General features: G+C 48.2%; 1 protein-coding gene across 5 annotated transcripts in view; it reads left to right on the top strand.

Moving 5' to 3' along the window:
* The window catches only part of Ctif (cap binding complex dependent translation initiation factor), a 301,545-nt gene that overhangs the window by 88,715 nt on the left and 192,123 nt on the right, over positions 1–20,707 (top strand). For all 5 annotated transcript variants that reach the window (XM_017796323.2, XM_017796324.2, XM_008825890.3 and 2 more), the window contains exons 4-5: positions 15,227–15,300; positions 16,419–16,523. In XM_017796323.2, coding sequence (XP_017651812.1) covers positions 15,227–15,300; positions 16,419–16,523 — 179 coding nt within the window. The remainder of the gene's footprint in view (positions 1–15,226; positions 15,301–16,418; positions 16,524–20,707) is intronic.

Here is a 20,707-nt window from a genome sequence, read left to right as displayed (position 1 = left end):
TTCCAGTGGTCTAGCTGGTCTCACTAAGACCATGTCCCTACCTGTGGGAGACTATGTGGTTAGAAGCTGAAGAAACCATTTGTTCTAGCTTAGCCCCACCTCAGACTCAGACTTCAGACTTCCTGATCCTACAGTTGCTACAGAGGATACATAGCCTGGCCCACAGGCTTGGTCCTACCTCAGTCCCTTGTGCTGATTAGAACTAACCCACTTCTCGGGGTGTAGCTCAGTTGTAGAGCACTTGTTTAACATGGGCAAGGCCCTGGCTTCCATCCCCAGCACTACAGAGGAAAAAAATCAAGTCAATACGGCCCCCCCCAAAGCTTCTCTATTCTACTAAAAGGGAAGATTCTTAGTGTCCTCAGTTCTGGATCTTTCTTAGGCTTCAAGGCTATTGCTGCTCCATGGTGTAGAGAGACAGCTATACTGGTGGTTCACTTTTATTACAAGATTTGTTTGTATGTGTAATTGTTTCTCTTTTTAATTTTATGTTAATCATGTGGTTTCATCATGGCTTTTCCATATATGCATATTAAACCATGGGGCTGGAGACATGGCTCAGTGACAGAGAGACTGCTGTTTATTTGGGGCTTAGAAAGGTCATCAAACAAACAAACAAACAAACAAACCCAACAACTCAGCATGGGGACAGGAGCCATGGATTCTGGATTTGCTCTGCCACAAACTTGGTGATCAAGTCCTTCCTTCTTAGATCTTGGCCTCCTCAGATGAAAACCAGGGGATCCTGGGTGGCCTTGGAGGGTCTACAGAGGAGTGGGGCTTAGCCAAGCTGGAACTTGTACCTTATACTGGGCCTCTTGCTGCCCAGTACCCTGAGCACTTTCATCTGCCCTGCTACAGCCTGTCTGCCACCTCTTTGACCAGGGACCCCATTGTTCTCCTTGAAGCCCTCACCTTGGCCTAAGCCTTGTAGTTCAGTGGCGCTGTCTCTAGTTTCTGATATTGTTTGGGAATGCCCTATGAGATGCCTTTTACTTCAAACAGCAAGGGGAGGCTTGGCTGTAGCTCTAGGCAAGGTTGTTTTCACAAGATGACAAGATGAGGGGTTGGTCAACAAGAACTACCTGTTACTTGGTTAGTAGGTGTCTAGTTCTGGAAGCTTCCAGGATAAGGTCCTTCATTCTCTCCTGTTTATCACTAAACCCACTCTCCCTGCTCTTACCCCTTGTCCCATCACTCCAGACAGGGTTTCCAGGGGCTAAGAAAGGGACCTTTTTCCATCCCCCTCACCTGTACCAGTCCCCTCTAAGCTGCTCTTGCTCCATCATTTCATCCACTTGAAGTGGATGCAGATATTGGTCTATGTGATGTAGTAGGGTGGGACTCGTGGGATGGCTGTCGCCCACTGGGGTTATGTGCAGCTTTTCTGTGCACTGAGTACCCTGACAATGTGAGGACCAGCTGACCACAGTCCCTGCTTTGGGAAGGGGCTGTATAGTCACTTGGGATGAGCAGGTTTCTTCAGAGTGAAGCCTCACTAGACATGGAGAAGAAACTGTGAAATGCTCATATGAGACCCTTTCTTGACTGGTGGAACCAAGCTACCGGTTTACTGAAGATCAGAAGCTCTAGGCAGGAGGTGATGGTCTGAATGTTAGCTTACCTTCTTCTCTGATGTGACTAGCATTGCTACCACTTGACCTGTGGTACCATCTGATTCGTGCAGGAGTGGTAGGGGCCCTGATGAACCCCCACTGAGCCACCATATGGCCCTATACCTTGGCATCTCAGGAGGACCCCTTTCCCCAGTGACTGTGCTTGGAGTGGGAAGGCTTGGCTTGCTTACATCTAGATGGGCACTTCTTATACTGTAAAAGCTGCTCAGAGCCAGTGTAGACAGAGGCCTGGCATGGGGCCCTGGGCATACCTGATGCTATGGCTCCTCCCTCAAAGGCATCACCCTCAGTGAGACAGACAAGACCAGGTGGAAAGGAGCTCCAGACACAGAACAGGAGGTGCACATGTCCACAGGGCAGTGGAGAGGTCAGAAGGCCAAGGTAGAGTCCAGGTGCCACACCACCCTGCATAGGGAGGTAAGAGTAGCCATGGCCCAAGTTTAAAGGAGGCCTCCTGAGGTCAGGAACACCTTATGTCAGACACAAGATGGAACTTGGTTTCTCTCTTGCTCCCAGCCCAGGTAGGTGTTTAGGGAAAGTCTGGCAGTTCAGCAACATCCAGCGGACTCTAGTTCCTCTCTACTCTACCCCTCTTGAGGGCGACTTTTATCCATAGCCCATGGGAGCTCCTGCCATCTCTGTGCCCCACCATTGAGAGCTCTGCTCTGGGTCTCATTCCAGGATTCTTTCTTTCTTTCTTTCTTTTTCTAAATCTTTTTTTTTTTTTTTTTTTTTTTTTTGTCTTTTTGAGACAGGGTCTCCTTGTAGCCCCAGGTGTCCTGGAACTCACTATGGAGACCGAGCTGGCCTCAAACTCACAAAGATCCACCTGCCTCTGCCTCCCAAGTGCTGGGATTAAAGACGTGCACCACCACGCCTGGCCTAAAAAAAAAAATCTTTTATTTTTATTTTTTATGTGTATGAGTGTATTGCCTGCATGTATGTAAATGCACCTGTGTTATGCAATGCCCACAGAGGTCAGAAGAGGGCATTGGATCCCCTAGAGCTGGAGTTATGGACGGTTGTTAGCCACCATATGGGTACTGGGAACCAAACCTGGGTCTTCTGTAAGAGCAGCCAACGCTCTTAACTGCTGAACCAGTCCCCTCATTCCAGGATTCTTGACTCTTCTCCTACAGCAACCATCCCTGGAAGCCTTCTGAGGAGGGATCAGAGCTTGTCACAGGAAAGCCCCTGGTAGCTGGCTATTGCTGCCCTGCTTGGACTTGTCCTCCAGTGGGCTTTGACAGAGGGGAGCCCAGGGAGTTGACATTCTCACTCCAGGAGTTTACCTAGTTCTTCCTCACCAAATCCTGCTGTCCAGACAGATAACCCTAATGCTAGCTCATATCACAGTCAAGCAATTCCTTATATCACATCTACACCCTTGGCCAGTCAACCCTAAGAAAGGAACTACCACTGGTTCCACATCCCAGTCTACCTGACTGGACCTTGCCTACATTAGGCTCAGTAATGATGCTGAGTCAGCACTGAGCTGGCTAAGGTCCAAGCAATATGGGCATTGGCTAACAGACCCTTTCCCCAGGCCACACAGAGTCTGTGAGCTTTCTGGAGCCAATGGGATGATAAGGTTTCTCTTAAAAAAAAAAACAAAACTACATTTACCTATGAGGAAAATTCCTTCTAAGAGGAAACTGAGGCTGTCAAGATACGGCTAACTGGATGCTCTGGCTCTCCTGACTGCCACAATTAAGTCACCCATGCCAGGAATGTGGAGGTTGGCAGAAGGAGATTGGGATAGGGAGGTAGAGCAGTCCTATACAAGCCTAGGAGGCTTGTGTGGCATTGCCCTACCCTGAACTGGGGCCAGGAGTAATACCTATGGGAATTAGCCATGCGCTGGGATGGTAATTTCTCTAAATCAGGCAGTGTCTTTATTCCTTGGTCATTTCAACTAATGCAAAACAAGTTGCTGTCTCTGAATGCTTTCAGCCAGCCTAGAGTAGCCTGAGTTCCTTGAGGTAGGAAGAAGAGTTGAGAACATCAAGGTGGGCCAACCAGCTGCCAGAAACTGGGTTTCACCTGTGTCTGGCAGTATGCCACCCCTGGCTCCTTTTACAACAGGCTACTTACCCCTAGTCATTTGGTGAGGATGATGGGACATGTCCAGCCTGTCCCTGCAGGAGAGGAATGCCGTAGTGATGGCTGAGGAGACACCCTGGAATGAGAGAGCAGCGGTAGTGCATTTGGAAACCTTGTCCATGTACAGGCCAGGGTTCAGGACTCAGGGAAGAAACTGAAGCTGTATGAAAACTTGTAAGGGCTCAGGAGCAAGCAGCTCTTCTCCGTCTGCTCCCAAGTGTCAAGGGAAGGAAATAAAAGTGTAAAAAGCAGTAGAGCCTCTGATGAAACCTTGAGAAAGACTTCCTGCCTGAAGGATTTGCAGGCCTGTGGTGAAGGCTTCTGAGCAAGATTGGTATCTGAGGGAATCTTTGCTGGGAACCTGATCAGCACACCTCCTTATCAGACAGTTTACAGCACAGGAAACCCTGGGAAAGCTGGGGAGTGTGAGACATGATGTCAGATTGTGGCTGATGACCTGTAATCCCATCTTCTCCAGAATGATAGGTGTAGGACATCCCATCATGAAAATGAAGGAGCCTTGCCCCAAGGTGACCCCAGAGTGACACAGCTTCCAAGTACCTCTTCTGCCAAATAAGATGTTGGCATTGGTCTGGATTTTCCAATTTCTCCACTGTTCTTAGACCTGTTCCAACATGCAGGCTGGTCTGTCAGTGAAACTATGACAGAGTTGGGGGATGGGATGGGGCAGGTACAAGAGAACCTCAAACAGCAGTACCTCTGTCCCCAGTAAAGGGCAAACACAGCCTTCTCACCTGCCACCCTCTAGCAATGGTAGGATGGTTCAGCACCAGTTAGAAAATCATTAGTATTCTTGATGGCTGAGTCTTTGAAGCTCCTTCCATGGATAAGGAAGAAATACCCTGTCTACATTCACAACACTTCTCTCTGTGCGGTCGGTATTTATTGAGCACTGGTATGAGCTCAGTGTTCAGCAGACACACAACAGCTGGAACTTTCTGGATCACTGCCTGCTTGTAAAGTGAAGATTCATTAACCAAATGGGGTAAAGAAATGCATGTGAAGTCCCCCAAATGTATGTGAACCTAGGAACTGCTGCCCTTCTAAAGAGTGGCCCTTTTGGCCTCTGGGAAAGATGTGAGACTTGATCCTTGCCCTTGGGAATGGGTAGGGTGCTTGGCCATATGGAAGGAAAGAGAGAAGATGAAGGAAAGCATAGTAAAGGTGTGAAGTTGGGCGGTAGGGTGGTAGGAGCAAAAGCAGTAGTGTTGATAGCTCATGCTGTGTAGCACTAGGGAAGGGGCTGAAAATGGTGAGCACAGGGGTGTCTGCTGGACTGAGATGTTGGAGCTGCTGTTGATCCTGTCCCTGTCCATGTACTTGGCATATCTTACATTTTTCTCTGATATTCTATACTGATAAAGTCGATGCCCCATGTCAGAATGGCCCAGATGGTTCTATGTAATAAGTAATCCTGTAACTTTAAAGCAACCTACTGAGACCCTGCTGGATGGAGCAGTTTTTCTGAGACAAGGTCTCAGTAGCCCAGGCTGGCGTAGAACTCATGATCTTCCTATCTCAGCCTCCTGAGTGTTGGGATTATGGGCATGTGCTACTATGTCTGGCTTATCAGTTGCCATTTTTACTAGTCATTATGTGGTTTCAGAAAAGGGCTCAGAGGATCTTGAGTTGGTGACTCATACTACAGGCTGGGTGCACACTACATCTCTTTTCTTTTGAGTTGTTACCCAGTCTTTTAAAGATAAGCATCCTCATTTCTGAGGAATTTCCTTTGTCACAGTTAGAGCATTCCTTTGCTTTGGCGTTTGTTTTTTCACCATTGACCTTCTTGCTCCTGCCGGAAGTCATGTCTCCACAAGGTAGCTGATACAGAGATTTAAGCAGGATTTGGTCTCATAACACAACGATGGCCTCGTTTCTGTCAAAAGTAACTTGTCATTTAATTTGACCCAGAAGATTTCAAACAGTGAAAAGGATCAATGGTTGACGCCAACACTGAGATGCTAAGTCAAACTTCACCCATTAGACCTTTGCCCTGGGAAAGACCTTTGAAGAAGGAGGAGGGATGGGCCACAGAAAGGGAGAGAGCATTTGCAATACCCATATCCAACAAAGGACTAGTGTCTAGCACATAGAAGGAGCACTCAAAACACATCCTTAATTATCCAATGAGAAAAGCACAAAATACAAGGAGAGACACTACACTGAGATTTGCAGACAAGAAACAAGCACACAAAAGTTCATCTCCATCAGTAGCCCTTAGAGAAATGCAAACCAAGTACACAGTGAGCTATCACTACACTCAAAGGCGAGTGTGAGTGAGGATGCAAAGTGTTGCTTATACAGTGCTGGTGGGATGTAAAATGACACAGCCTTTCCACACACTGTTTGTCAGTTTCCTTAAAAGAAAAACAAAATGAAACCTGCAAGGACCATATGATACATCACTTAACACCCCTGTGTGTTTGTCCCAGAGAAATGAAAGCTTATGTTCACACAGAAACCAGCCCTCAAATGTTTATAACAGCTTTATCTGCAAGAGTGGGAAACTGCCAGCAGCCCAGCTATTCTTCAGCAGGTAAGTGGTCAGGCACACTGTGGTGCTCCGCAGCAGGAAGGAGTAGCCTGTGGCCAAGGCACTACCCTGGGTGAATCTCCAGGTGATGAGGCATGGGAAAAATCTGGCTCTCTAAAGTTGCATACTCCATGATTCCATTCATGTAATGTTGTAGACATGAGGAACAGGTAGTAGTTACCAGGGGGCAGAGAAGGAATAGAGGCAGAATAGGAGTGGGAGTGGCCAGAAAAGGGGCCTTGTAGTGATGGAAATGTCCTTGCCTTAACTGTATCAATGTCAGTCTTGGAAGTGATATTGAGATATATTTTGGGGAGTTTCCCCATGGAGGGAAGCTGGGTCCCAGGAGTCTTGTCTATATTATTTCTTATAAATCTATGCCAATAAGCAGCCATTTAAACATAGCTTAGCCTATTTAAGTATAAAACCTTGATTCTTCAGAATCTTCTGTAGCATTTCACCATCACCAGTCATTGGGGAAACGCAAACTAAACTCACAGTGAGGCATAACTCTGCTCCTGTCAGAATTGCCAAATTAAATGGAAATGCCCAGAGGAGGGGAGAGGATGCCTGACACTTGTTCTTTCCCTGCCTGCCCACCGCCCTTCTGCTCCAGGCCAGTCCCAGGCCCTAGAGTCTCTGTGTCCTGCCCAGTCCTCCATATTTTGAGTCTGGTACTGACAGGAGAGACACAAACCAGGATTGGAATTGTTAAAAGAAGATCTCCTTGTTCAAGGAGGGCCCTTGAAGGGTGGGATGGCCTTGGCATGCAGACTTATTTTCCCTCTTCTGCTGGGAGCCTTTCTGTGATAGGGAACCTGGGACAGTTATGGGGACCACTATTTCAGCAGAGGCAAGACAGGTAGCCAGCCAGGAATGGCTTGTGTTGTAACTCAGCACAGGACAGTCACAGATGGCATGGCTCACTTAAAACTTCAGTCACATGCCCAGTTGCAGAGGTGGTGGGTGGGAGGGCTGTGATAAACTTGCCCATAGGCTTCATTCAGCGTGGTCTCCCTCTCACCCCGCCCTTTGGCATAGGGAGATGAACAAGCAGACAGGAAACCCCTAAGTGAAAGGAATGGCTGTTTCTTCTAAACTCAGCTCTGGTCTTTGTCATTCCCTTCTCCAGCCTCAAAGACCCCTTGCAGGAGACTGAAAATGTTGGGTCCCCCTTTCCCAAGAGTGCATATGTGCTGTCCTTGGTGCTGAACACACACACACACACACACACACACACACACACACACACACACACACACACACGTGTTGCTGGACAGAACTGATTGCCCTTGGGGGTCTGGTCCCTTCACTTGTCTTTATACTCGTCCCTTCATCTTCTCTAATGGAATACATCCAAGTCACTCCAAAGCCCGTTTTACTGGCCTGTAAGGTTTCAGATTTGGCCCAGGAGGTATTTTGGGCGTCTTTTGCTTCCTGAATGTTTTGTGTCATGTGACATCTGACACAAATCAGCCTCTCTCCTTTGTCCAGCTGCCCTTCCTGTCCTCCCTCAGGAATTACCTATCTAGTCTAAGTGCTCTAGTGACATCTGGAGAAGTTGAAATCCATGGGGCAAAGTGACTTGCTTGGGGCCCCAGGGAGCAGACTTTCTCATTGTCACTCCAAACCACACTGCCAGCTGAAGGTGGCCCTGTGTGCTGTGTCCCCAAAGCTAGAAGAGTGAGAAGAGGATATATCATCCCTTGGCACTTAGCATTATATCACCATAAATGCTGTTTCCATTCCTGTGACCTCTTACCTTATAAGGGGCCAGAACTGCAGCTGCAGGCACATGAGTCGCTGTGTTAATGCACTTGTGTGAGCTGATAAAGGAGGCAGGGGACAGTCCTCACAGCTCCTAGGAATCATGGGCTGAGAAGCAAGAGAATCCACTGTGAAATCTGTAGGGCCACATTCTGTTTCAAGAAGGGAGGGGGTGGAAACAAGAGCCTGAGGAGAGCTGCTGAGCCACCTGAGCACTGGACTGCACCTCCTGCTTCTCTCTCTCTGGAGCCTGGAGCCAGGGCCTTTTCAACCCAATGACTGGCTGTAGCATGCCACTCCTGGGAAGTTAGATCCAGAGACCAGGGCTGAGAACAGCCTCCCTCCTCCACCCCACCTACTGCAACAGACATGCTGGGTGAATCCAATAGGCACTCTCAAATTCTCTAGTTAGAGCATCACTTGCAGCACTTCTGACCATAGGGAGAGTCCTCCTGCTGCCCTGTGCCCTATTCAGCCAGGTTCTGCCCAGTTTCTAAATGTACAGCTTGGAACTGTCATCACCCTTCACCCCCCAATCCCCCCCCACACACACACAAGCAGAATTTGCCATGCAACAGGGTGCCCAGCAGTTCACTGTACTTTTACTCTTTTTCTGCCTGCGTCCCTCCCTCTGTACAGGGCTCCTTCGTGTCTTGTACCCACCCATGCTTGGAGATACCACATATATACCCTGCACAGCCCTTCTTCCCTTCACTGCGAGCATGCACTCCCTGTTCCACTCTAACTTTCCAAGTGTGGCTAAGGGTAGGCTGGGAGACTCCCAGTATCAGCAAACAATAGGACAGGATGTCCCTGCTGTTTGGAGGCTATAAGAGTTTCTGGCCTCAGCGGTAGCTTGGAATTTTCTCAAGTGGTATGGTTGCACAGAGCAATAGCTAAGATCACAGACACTGGCCATGCTGGGAACCAGCTCTGTTTTCCCACCAGGATAATGGGGTCAATGAGGACATGCGCTTCCCAGAGTTGTGATGAGTGTAGACGCCCAGGTGGTGTGGCCATCCTTAAGGGCTGAGTCAGTGTCTGCACTGCCTGCCTGCCTCTGTGAGCTCAGCCTTTCCAGGAGTCCATCCTTATTTATGCTGGAGACAACCGCAGGCTGTCTAAGATGCAGCTTCAGGCTCCCTGGCCATGGCGGCCTCTTTCCATGTTCTTTTCCATGCAGTTTCAAGCACTCATTATTCCTGTGAGCTCTCTCTGCAAGTGGTGTGGCTCACTCTGGCAGGGGGCCCCTAATTGCCAGCACAGGGGCTATTGTGAAGGCAGGCCATGGTCAGGTGCTAAAAACAACCCCTGAAAAGGATGCTGGTTTTGGGTAAAGCTCAGAATTGAGGCTTTTCAACTATCTGGGAGGCAAGGGCTGTGTGATCTCAGGGCTGTGTGATCTCAAGTTGTGCCTAGAAAATAAGCAGTGCATACTAGACATAGGACTGCAAACTGGAGAACATTCCTGAGGAAGTCAGTAAGGTGTCAATGGAGAGGTCTCCATGCTTGAGCTTTTAGTCTAGGTCTGTAATGAATGATCTAAGGTTCTGAGGCTACCAGTTAGGAGAAATGGCAAGACAGTACAAAAGGGGTCAGGGTTCCTACCATTGGGCAACTGACCCATAGCTGAGGAAGGCAGTTACACAGAACATAGTAGGTGATTGTTTCCCAAAAGAGGGTCTGTAGAACTCCAGTCCTGCATAATTCTCTGGAATAAAAAGGAAGAGGGGTAAATTTCCAGCATAAAAAATATTGGGAAATATTGCATTCCATCTACTTGAAGTATCAATATCCATCAATGACCAATAAAGGCACTAAGTAAGACTGCAGATAAAAATTTAACATCTTAATAATTATCGTTAACCTCGTGGTGATCTGTTAACTCAGTGTGTCCCACACATTTGATAAAGGAGCCCCTTTTTAAACTCCCCCTCCACCCTAAAGCAAAAAGACATACAAAAGAATGAGGACCATGTTTCTAAAGGCAAATTCTGGACCATTCCAGCTGTACTACACTTGAACCACCAACACTCCCCTCCAGACCTGTTCTAATGTACTCTGACATCTGAGAACCAGGGGAATTAGTGTTTCTAGAGCACCCCAGGGAGCCATCCTGGGGAACATTCAGGAAGGGTTCAGCTCTCACACTCAGGTGTGCACTGCTGTGTTCTCTCTGCACGCTCTGGAGGTCTGGGGGCCACAGCTACTGAGGAAGCTGCAGAGCCACAGGGAGGATGAGCTCAAGCTAGACCCAGGAGGAGGGATTTGTGCAGCAGGCTGTGTGTGGAGCAAATACTCCCCTGTGTTTTTGAGTTTGGGGAAAACACTGTGGCCCAAAGAGGAAGACAGCTCCATACATTCTGCAACTCGGCACGGCCTCACAGGTGCCACAAACAAGATGAAGTCCGAGCCACATAGCCTCTTCCCATTACCCATGTGGCAGTGGGGAAACAGAGACTTCCATATGTGGAACCTGGAGAGTTGGGCTTGAGAGAATGGGGAGATGCTGGAATGAACCTAACCCTGGTCTCCTTCCTTTCTGTCTCCAGGGTCACAGTCACCTCTCTGTACAAGTGAATGGTGTATATATGTATATTGTGTGTGGTATGTGTATATATAGTGTGTATATGTGTGATGTATGTATGTATGGTATGTATATATGTGGTATGTGCGGTATATGTATGGTATGTATACGTGTGGTGTATATGGTATATTTGATATGTATATGTATGGTATCTGTGTTGTATGACTGTATGATGTGTGTATGATATGTGCATGATGTGCATGGTATATATGCATATACCAGGCATAGGCCACATTAATGAAGTTTCAGTGAGCAGCAAACTGTACACATACCATACTGGGCCCATGAGATTGTATTGAAACTGAAAACTTCCTGTTGCCTAGCAACATCATAGCCACTGTGTTGTCACAGCATAGGCATTACTCACAAATTTGTGGCAGTGCTATTGTCAAGCGTCCTGTGCTGCCAGCAGTGTGGAAGCTCAGCGCATGAAGTAGGTCCTCGGTCCTACTGCTGTAGGTGACTGTGTTGCTGGCCATGTCTTCACTGAACTACACTTTTATTGGTATTTCAGTGCACACTTCTTCCACTTATGTAAGAAGAGGTTATCTGTAAAACAGCCTCACACAAGTTCTTGAAATATTCCAGAAGGCACTGTTGTCCTAGAAGACACCTCTGTGTGGGCCACTGCCCCTGAAGACCAGAGGACAGGATATAGAGATGGCGACAGCCATGACCCTGACCCTGACACATTGTGTGGGTTTGGAACGTAGGTTTTCACAAGGGAAAGAAGATGAGGGAGGGAGGGAGGGAAGGAGGAAGGGAAGGAGGAAAGGAGAGAGGGAAGGAGAAGGGAAGGAAGCTTAAACTTAAAAATGGAAAAAAGCATGGGGCTGGAGAGATGGTTCAGTGGTTAAGAGCACTGGCTGCTCCTGCAGAGGACCCCATGTGGCAGCTAACAGTCATCCATAACTCCAGTTCCAGGAGATCCAACACCCTCTTCTAGTCTCCACAGATATTGCATACATGTGGTGCACTTACATACATGCAGGCAAAACACCTCATACATATAAAATAAAAATGAAATTTAATAAAAATTTTTTAAAATGGCAAAAACAGCAAATAATATAAAGAAAACTGTTTTGTATAGTTATACAATATGTTTTTTATTTAAGCTAACTGTTATTACAGAAGAGTCAAAAGTTTTAAAAAAATTTATTTATTATTTTTATTTTATGTGTATGCGTGTATTGCCTGCATGTAGGTAAGTGCACCAGTGTTGTGCAATGGCCGTGGAGGACAGAAGAGGCTATTGGATCCCCTGGAACTGGAATTATGGACAGCTGTTAGCTGCCATGTGGGTGCTGGGATTTGAACCCGGGTCTTCTGCAAGAACAGCCAGTGTTCTTAACCGCTGAGCCATCTCTCCAATCCAGGATTGGTCTATTATTGAAGAAATAATCTGTTTTATGAATCAGCATAGCCTAAGTACACAGTGTGTATCCTGGCATGCCAAGGCCTTCCTACCCACCCTTCCTCACCCACCAACCCACCCTAACACCTTCAGCACTGCAGGCTCCATTCACACAAGTGCCCTTGCAGGTAAGGCTTTAAGAAAACTTGATAAGCCCTATCTTTACCATCCTTTTATTTTTACTTAGCTCTTTTTGCTTAGGTCTATCTAATGAACAAAGACTTAATGCTGTGTCTCCTCATGGGCAGGAGACAGTAAACACAGAATTTTAAAACACACACACTCAGCACCCCAGGCTTCAGGCTGGCAGGGCCCAGAGGGAGGGGGAAGTCCTCGTCTTTTAATCCCTGAGGCCCATGAAAGCTAGGGAACCTGCCCAAGGTCAGCTAGCCCCAGGTGGTCTGTCCCAACAGCCTGTTTGCTTGCACAGGTCAAGGTACACTGCTTCCCTCTCCCCAGTCCTCAGCTCCTGCCTTATCTGTGAGGCTGGGGTGCTGGACCCTTCTGCCAGGCCAGGAGGTCTCACCCTGTACTGAAGAAGATGAAGCAAATTCAAAATCAAGCCAACCACTGACTTACCTGACTTCTTTGCCAAGGTACTGGATATCTCTGGTCACTGAAGGTTTAAGAGATAGAGCCCCCTGAGCTTGAGTCAGGTTCATTTCTAGCCAGGTTCTCATTACCTCCTGGGAAGAAGACAGTAAGCACAGAATTTAAATACACACACACACACACACACCACAGAGTATCCACCCAGTGACGCTGGCCATGGTCATCAGACAGGCAGACAGGGGAATGACAGAAGATGGGAATTCTTGTGGGCTGGATTCTCTGGATAGAACAGTGGTGGGCAGAGAACAGCCCACCTTTACCCAGGCCTGTGCTCTTGCCAGTCTGCCATATTTGCAGGCTGTGGGAGCCCCAGGCTCTCTGGTCACCTGACCCTGGAAATCTGCCCATCCCCTGCCCGGGGGCAGTTATTCCCCAACCACCTTGGGAGAACTGCCTTTGCTTTGTTGCTGCTGTGACACCTCAATCAGAGCCCAGATTATGCTGTATTGTAACTGTGCATGTATCATCTCACACCAGCTTTGTGGGCAGGGCTGGGGTCTCCTCCTCTGTGTTGTCAGTAGCTGCTCAGGTACATATGGATCGCACCTCATCCCAGGTGAGTTAATGGCTCTGAGAAACAGTGAGTCCAGGAGTGGACCAGTCCTAATGGATATCAGTTATCCTAGTTTCCTTTTCTGTTGCTGTGATAAACCACTGACCAAAAGCAACTTAGGGATGAAAGAGTTTACTTCATCTTATAACTCCCAGGTCACAGTTCATCACTGAGGAAAGTCAAGGCAAGAACTCAAGGCAGGAGCTTGAAGCAGAAACCACAGAGGAATGCTGCTTGCTGGCTTGCTTCCTCTGACTTTCTCAGCTGCCTTTATTATACAAGCCCTGGCCCACCTGCCTAGGGAGGGCACCATCCACAGTGGGCTGTGCCCTGCTACATCAATTAGCAATCAAGAAAATGCCCCACAGACATGCCCATAGGCCAGTCTGACAAAGGACACTTCTCAATTGAGGTTCCCTCTTCTCAGGTATCTTTAGTTTGTGTCAAGTTGACAAAAACTAACTAGCATGTCAGTAAAATGAGTCCCACAAAGAGGATCTGAAAATGAAGGCTAGGATACCACTGAGTATCTAAGCTGACCAGAGCACATGTAGAGAAAAGTTCATGTATCCTGCTAGTCCAGTTCAGTGGATTTTTCACAGACTGAACACTCAGACTAAACAGGACATTACCCCGAAAACCCCTAGTGTCCTTCCCCTTGTCATCTGAATTCTGTAACTGTAGCTGTTTGTCTGTCCTATAACCTTATGTAAATGGAGTCACATAGTCTGTGTTCTTTTGTTCCACCTTTTATGGGGTTAATTTATACAGTTGCACGTTGTTATTTCTTTATTCTCACTCCTGTGTAATACTCCAATCTGTGAACATGGCAGCTCTTTTGCCTGGTCAACCGTTGACAGGCTTGTGGGTGGCTCCCAGCTTGGCACTGTTGTGAATACGCTGCTAAATTCCTGTGTGGTCATGTCTGAGGACATCTGTGAATATTTCTGTTGCAAATACTAGTTTACATTAGGAATGAGCTCCCAGGTCACATGCATGTGCGTGCTTAGCTGGTAGGCACAGAAGGACTGTTTTTAAGCAGTATGATGAAGAAAACCAGGCAGGGTGGGGAAAGCAAGAATGATGGTGTGGCAGGGGGCAGAGCTGTTGGGGCAATCATCACCCAAAGGGCAGTGACCAAACCACAGAAGTTGCTTCAAGTAAAGTATGTTTTCTATCTTTGGGGTGGGGAAGCTTTGGAGGATGCAGACCGCAGTGGGTTAAAGTGAGAAATCCAGTCACTGGGGCAGCCCTGGGCTGTGGGGGCATCTCAGGAGGTCAGGTTTAAATAATTTAAAAGTCCAGTCCTAGGCTGGAGAAGAGATGGCCCAGCAGTTAAGAGCACTGGCTGCTGTTGCAGAGGACCTAGGTTTGATTTCCAACATCCACATGGCAGCTAATCATCCATAGCTCCAGTTCCAGTGGATCTATTGCCCTCTTCTGGCCTCTGTGGGCATTGCACACATGTGGTGCACTTACATACATGCAGGTAAAACACACATACACATTAAAATACATAAATAAATGAATAAATTTAAAGTTCATTCACAAATGCTGTAGCGTGCCTAGCTTTGCAGAGCCTCTGGTCTGGGAGAAACCACTGTCACCGGGCAGGCAGTGGTGGTGGAAGCTCATTAGTAGTCTTGTGGAGCTCCTGCTGGGTGCAGAGCCTTTAAGAAGAGACCTGTAGGTTGTGGGTAGCAGAAATACAGGCATATTGGGTCCTGACTGCACACCTCTGTGAAACGCCATCACACTGAGGGCCTATGCCTGGAGGTAGGCTACTGTCCCCAGCAGGAACCTCCTGGTCCTTCCTGGTGCACCTGCTGGGATACTCCCTTAGGTGGCTCACTCCAGCTATGCAGGCTGATGGGCCATCGCTGTCAGGCAGAGCCCTTGCAGCCTTCCCAGTCTTGGGCTTTAGGTGGGCCTCTGCCTACTTGTATTCAGGGTCCTGACCCAGCAAGTGATATCAGCTTCTCCCTGTCTTTTATAGAACGGCAGCAAAGACAACTCTCTGGACATGCTGGGCACAGACATCTGGGCTGCCAACACCTTTGATTCTTTCAGGTAATTTCCTATTTCTCTGCTGTGTCCAGTTCTGGCTGGGGCCTCATGTCATCAGGGCTTATGGGGCTGAGTCATTGTTAGTAGTTCACTGATCAAGATGTGGAGGGAAACAAGGATGAAGCAGAGAGGGTGAGGCTGCAGAAGGAGGGCAGCAAGAGGAGGCTGGGAGAAAAGCAAGAGGGAGCATCAGAGAAAGGAAGAAGGGGCTGACAGGAAGGAGAGGGCAGAAGGAAGACTGGAGGGGAGGGAGAGAGCAGAGGAAGGGTCTGGAGAGGATAGGAACATGGAAGAGGGCACACATCACATGATGAGCAGCTGTGTAGCCTCCCCACCCTTCCCACCCAAGAGTCTACAGAAAGGTGGGAACTAGGGTTGTAAGTCAGTGGTAGGAGGGTTGCAACACGTGCATAAGGCCCTGGATTCCCTCCTTAGCAGTGTACATGCACGCATGCATGTGTGCAAGCACACACACACACACACACACACACACACACACACGCAAAAGGATGATTGAGTAGTTCAGATTCTAGAAGGCTCCCGGTGGTGGAATTGGCCAGGGCGCCAATGGACAATACCCTGCTATGGTATCTGTTATTTTGGTATAGCAGCCTTGGGCCATGAATGACCGGGCCCCTTCCTTCATGTCTGCCCTATCCCCAGAGGTGCCCAGCTGAGGACACACTCCTATACCTGGGTGCAGACCCAACATGGAAGACCTCCTGGGACAGGAACTAGGGAGCTGGCTCCTACTTCGCCACCTCCGCTCATCCATTTCTGAGATGCTTGGTCGCCATTTTGGGCAGTGGTGAAGGGTGTCCTCCCTTCTTTCTCCAGCCCTTCTCAAATGTAGGAATAAAACAAAGTCTGAGGTGTTGCAGGAACCTCTGCGGAGTGGGCATTCGGCCCACACTGGTGTTTAGAAAGTATGCATTTTTGCACGGCAGGGGTGAGGAAAGGTAAGGGCCTGATACTTCAGGTTCCATTCTGAGTGGAGGTCCACGCAGGCCCTCGGGGGTGGGTGCCTTCCCTGTCTGCACCCCGAGCCTCCAGTCCATCCTGCAGTTAAAGAGGCCCCTTGCCTTCCTGCCTCACATTTCTTACCCTCCCTCGCCCTCTAGTGGTGCCACCTGGGACCTGCAACCTGAAAAGCTGGACTTCACCCAGTTCCACCGGAAGATCCGACACACGCCCAAGCAGCCCCTGCCTCACATCGACAGAGAAGGGTAAGGGCGTCAGTGGGCATTCACATGGGGCAGGGTGGGTGGAGGCCTCTGTCTTGCTGTATGAGAAAAATTCAGCGGGAGGGGAGGACGGATGGGGTTATGTCCAGTGTGCTCTGCCCAGTCCCAGGACCACAGGCTTCTCTGGAGACTCTCCATCCTCCCAGTCAACCACATGCCTGCTCCAGAGCGGCACTGAGGGCCTGCTTATCAGTCCAGTGGTCTCCAACTAGAGCATCAGGGAGGCTTACTTAAACACCAGGGCAGGGCCTGCCCCAGTCTCTGATGCAGTAGGTCTGGAGTTCCCTCTCAGGTGTGTCCAACCTACAGCTAGCTAGAGCCTTACAGCTGCATGCGGAGGAGACTAGCTATGAATGGAGGCCTGAATCAAAATTATAAACTTAAGGTATTTTTTGGAAATTCTTAAGTTCACTGCACAGTTCTTGAGCTTGAACTTTGTAAATAACCTTGTGTTGCAATATCAAAAGGTTGGATAGGCCTGAGAGGCTGGGGATTTGCAGTTGTGATACGTTCCCAGAGGGTGCTGAGGCTGCCAGCACCGGGACCAGTTTTGGGAACTACTGGTCTCAGGGTGGACTTCACCGTGGTTTATCATGCCCTTATCAGCTCCAGGAACCAAGTGTTGCCTTGCTTTTAAAAAGTGATCTTGGGCTGGAGAGATGGCTCAGCGGTTAAGAACACTGACTGGTCTTGTAGAAGACCCAGGTTCGAATTCCAGCACCCACATGGCAGCTAACAACTGTCTGTAACTCCAGTCCCAGGGGATCCAACAGCCTCTTCTGTCCTCCACAGGCACTGCAGGACATAGGTGCACTTACCTACACACAGGCAATACACACATACACATAAAATAAAAAAATAAATAAAATATTATATTTAAAAAGTGATCTTGGGGCCTGAGGTGGCCCAGGACACAAATGTGGTTCCAGAAAAACAGGGTGTGAGGCAAATGGCCTCTTATTTAAAAAAAAAAAAAATTTGTGGTTGTTGTTTTGTTTTGTTTTTCTTTGGTTGGTTGGTTGGTTTTGATTTTTTGAGACAGGGTCTCCCTGTAGCACCAACTGGGTTGGAACTCACAGAGATCCACTTGCTTCTGCCTCCCAAGTACTGGAATTACAGGTGTGCGCCACCACACCTGGCAGTTTTTTTAAAGTAATTTTTATTGAGATAAAGGGTACATGGCATAAAATTAACCACTTTAAAGTGTGCAAATCAGTGGCATTTAGCATGCTTACAATGTCTGCAGCCACTGCCTCTTTGTCACCCCAGTATAAACTTAAGTAATCAATTCCTAATCCCACCTTCATGCCTAGCTCCCCCAACACACAACCACCAATCTGCTTTGTATTTCTGCAAGTTTATTCTAGGAACTCGGAGAAATAGAATTGTTTGTGCCCTTTTCTCTAAGCTTAATGTTTTCAACGTTTGTTCACATGTGTCAGCACTTCAATCCTTTTCTGTAGCTGAATAATATTCCACGATATAGATTTTACCATCATTCATGTACCCATTCATCCATCAATGAGTAGTTGAATCATTTTCTCTGGGCTTTTGGGGAAAATTCTGCTTTGTGTGCAAGGCTCTGAGTCCCTGCTTATGATCCTCTGGCAGATACCAAGGAGTGGGATTGCTAAGTCATTTGGGAACTCCGTAACTTTTTGAAGAACTACAAGATTTCCCAAAGTCTTTGAATGTTTTACATTCTCACAAGCAGTATCTAAGAGTTCTGATTTTTCCATATCCTAACCCTCCACTTGTTCTCCACTTTGGAAGTTGATTTATTGTTATTATTTTATTTATTTTCCTCCACCCCTCACCGCCTACTCTTGTTTCCCCATCACCCCAGTCCTAAACATAACCATCATGACTGGACGCTTTACTGCTGTCACATGTCCTACAGCTGCTCTAATCCCTCCCATCCCCAGAGGCCACTCCTCTTGGTGGCATAGGTCTCCCCTGTTAAGCAGCAGTCTGGCGAAAGGGATGGTCTCCCCCCATTTTAGAGGCAAGAGAAATGGTGCTCAGACAAGGCTAAAATAACCACAGGAGTTGGAAAGATGGAGGGGTGCTTTGGGGGTATTTTCTGGGTATCTCCACTCCCTCCTATGTCCCCAGGGAGCACATGTCTGGTGACACCAGTAAGGGAAGTGAGGCTTGAGGAGTCCAGGTGACAGTGCTGCCTTAGAGTCCAGGTGTCTGGTGGGGAATGCATGTGTCACTTCCCAAAGGGGTCGGCCCAGCACACTGAGATGAGCAGCGTAGTCACAAGCAGGCTCTATACCAGTGAAAAATGGCCATACAGGGGAGATTCTCTAATGCTGACGGACAATATCTCTTTTGAAGCCAGAAAATTGGGTCACTTCCGCTCATCAGCTGCGGCCTGACTTCCTTGGTCAGGCCCACCCATCCAGCAGGAGCTGACCAGACTTTCTAAGAGTAGACATCTGTCTGGCCCTGAACAGATCCTACCACTCAGGATTTATGGGCAGTGGCCTACGGCCCCTTGTGGCTAGAGCAGGAACTTTGCCCTCCTGAGCCTTGCCCTCTGAGGAGTGGAGTCCAGGTGTCCAGCCGTTCCTACAGAAGCAGGCTACTGCTCAGTTGCCAAGACTTCCCAAAGGACAGAATCAGAGTGGGCTGTTGCCTTGGCAACCGATTGGCCAGCCTATGACTCAGCAGGTCTGCAGCCACCTTCTGCCTGCTACACCTGTAGGTCTGCAGGGAGTTCACCCTGATGAGACAAACCAGGGGGCAGCAGCTGGCCCCTCCACTGCTGGTCTCGAGATGCTAAAGTGAGAGACAAAGAACAGCCAGGCTCAAACTTGTTCATTAGAGCCTACCATGGGCACTGAGCCCAGCCCAAACTGGAGAGTCCCCAGGTGTGATTTACCTATATGGGACCTCAGGGAGGGGTGTCAGCCATTCCAGTGGGGCCAATTCCCTGGTACCCTCTTCCCAGCATCCATTGCAAGTGTGTGGCACAGATGGTCCCACACAGTTGGTGCCTTCACAGGCCAGCCTGTAACCATCAGGGGATTCATTAGCTCAAAGATAGCTGCATGGTTCAGGCCTTTCTGCACTTCCCTATTGTAGCCCAGAACTTTACAGTAGGAGTGGGAGTAAGGCCTGACCTTTCTGCCTTCCCTTTAAGCCTTTCATACCATCCTCACTCCCTTTCTGCTCCAGCTTCACCTGCCCATGCCTGTACTGTCCATAGGCACCCCCACAGCATCCCCTCACCCTTGCAAAACAAGGTGCAACATACATCCCTGCAGGCTCTGAGCTCTGGGCTTTACTGTGCCTCCCCCTGGCCTGGGACATTCCTCCCTCAGACTCTCCTCCTTTTGGTCCTCTGCCCATCAGCTCCACTCTCTGCTCCCCTGGCTTCCCACAGCACCCTCTTCTGTCCCTGATGGAGACTGGCCACCATTCCGTGGGGCTGTCTCCCTGCTTGTTGAACCCAGGTCCCAGCCCCCAGCCTGGCACAGACATGTCTAATGGGGGCTGAGTTCATATCCCTGCTCTCTTCCTCTCAAGCCTTTGCTAGTTTGGGTTGCCAGATTTTCCTCTGAGTTCTAGGACTGTTCTACCCCCTCGTGGAGCTCGGGCTTATGACCCTCATAGGTGAGTTCTGACTTGACTTGCTAAGAAATGGCATCTCATTTATTTTCCTTGACCGTCCAGAAAATGCTAGGCAGATACTGAAACAAATGAGCAAATTACTCTGAAATTTGAGTTACATTAAGCCTGGAGCTAGAAATACCACTGGGCACCTCAGTCAATATTGATAATAGTAGTGGTAACAAATACACTACTACTGTGCCTGGGCCTGTGCACCCACCCTTGCTAAGTGCCTGTCCCGTAATAGTAAAAACTTATCATAACACATTGCACGGCACAGGTGCACTTGCCTACATGCAGGCAATATATGCATACACATAAAATAAAAATAATAAATAAAAGATTTTTTAAATTTATTTAATAACCACATAATTAGAAGAAGCATTCATCACAACAGCATTGACATATTCAATAACAATTTCCAGAGCTAAGATGCATCTCTTTCAAAATTGCCTGTAAATTTTTAGGTTTACAGTTAAATTAATACAGTTATACAATATTGTACTCAGGATAAACCCTTTAAGACATAAAATTAAATGAGGTTT

This window comes from Nannospalax galili, unplaced genomic scaffold, assembly GCF_000622305.1.
Source record: "Nannospalax galili isolate Female #2095 unplaced genomic scaffold, S.galili_v1.0 scaffold169, whole genome shotgun sequence".
Classification (NCBI taxonomy): Eukaryota; Metazoa; Chordata; class Mammalia; order Rodentia; family Spalacidae; genus Nannospalax; species Nannospalax galili.
This window is presented reverse-complemented; position numbering and strand designations above follow the sequence as displayed.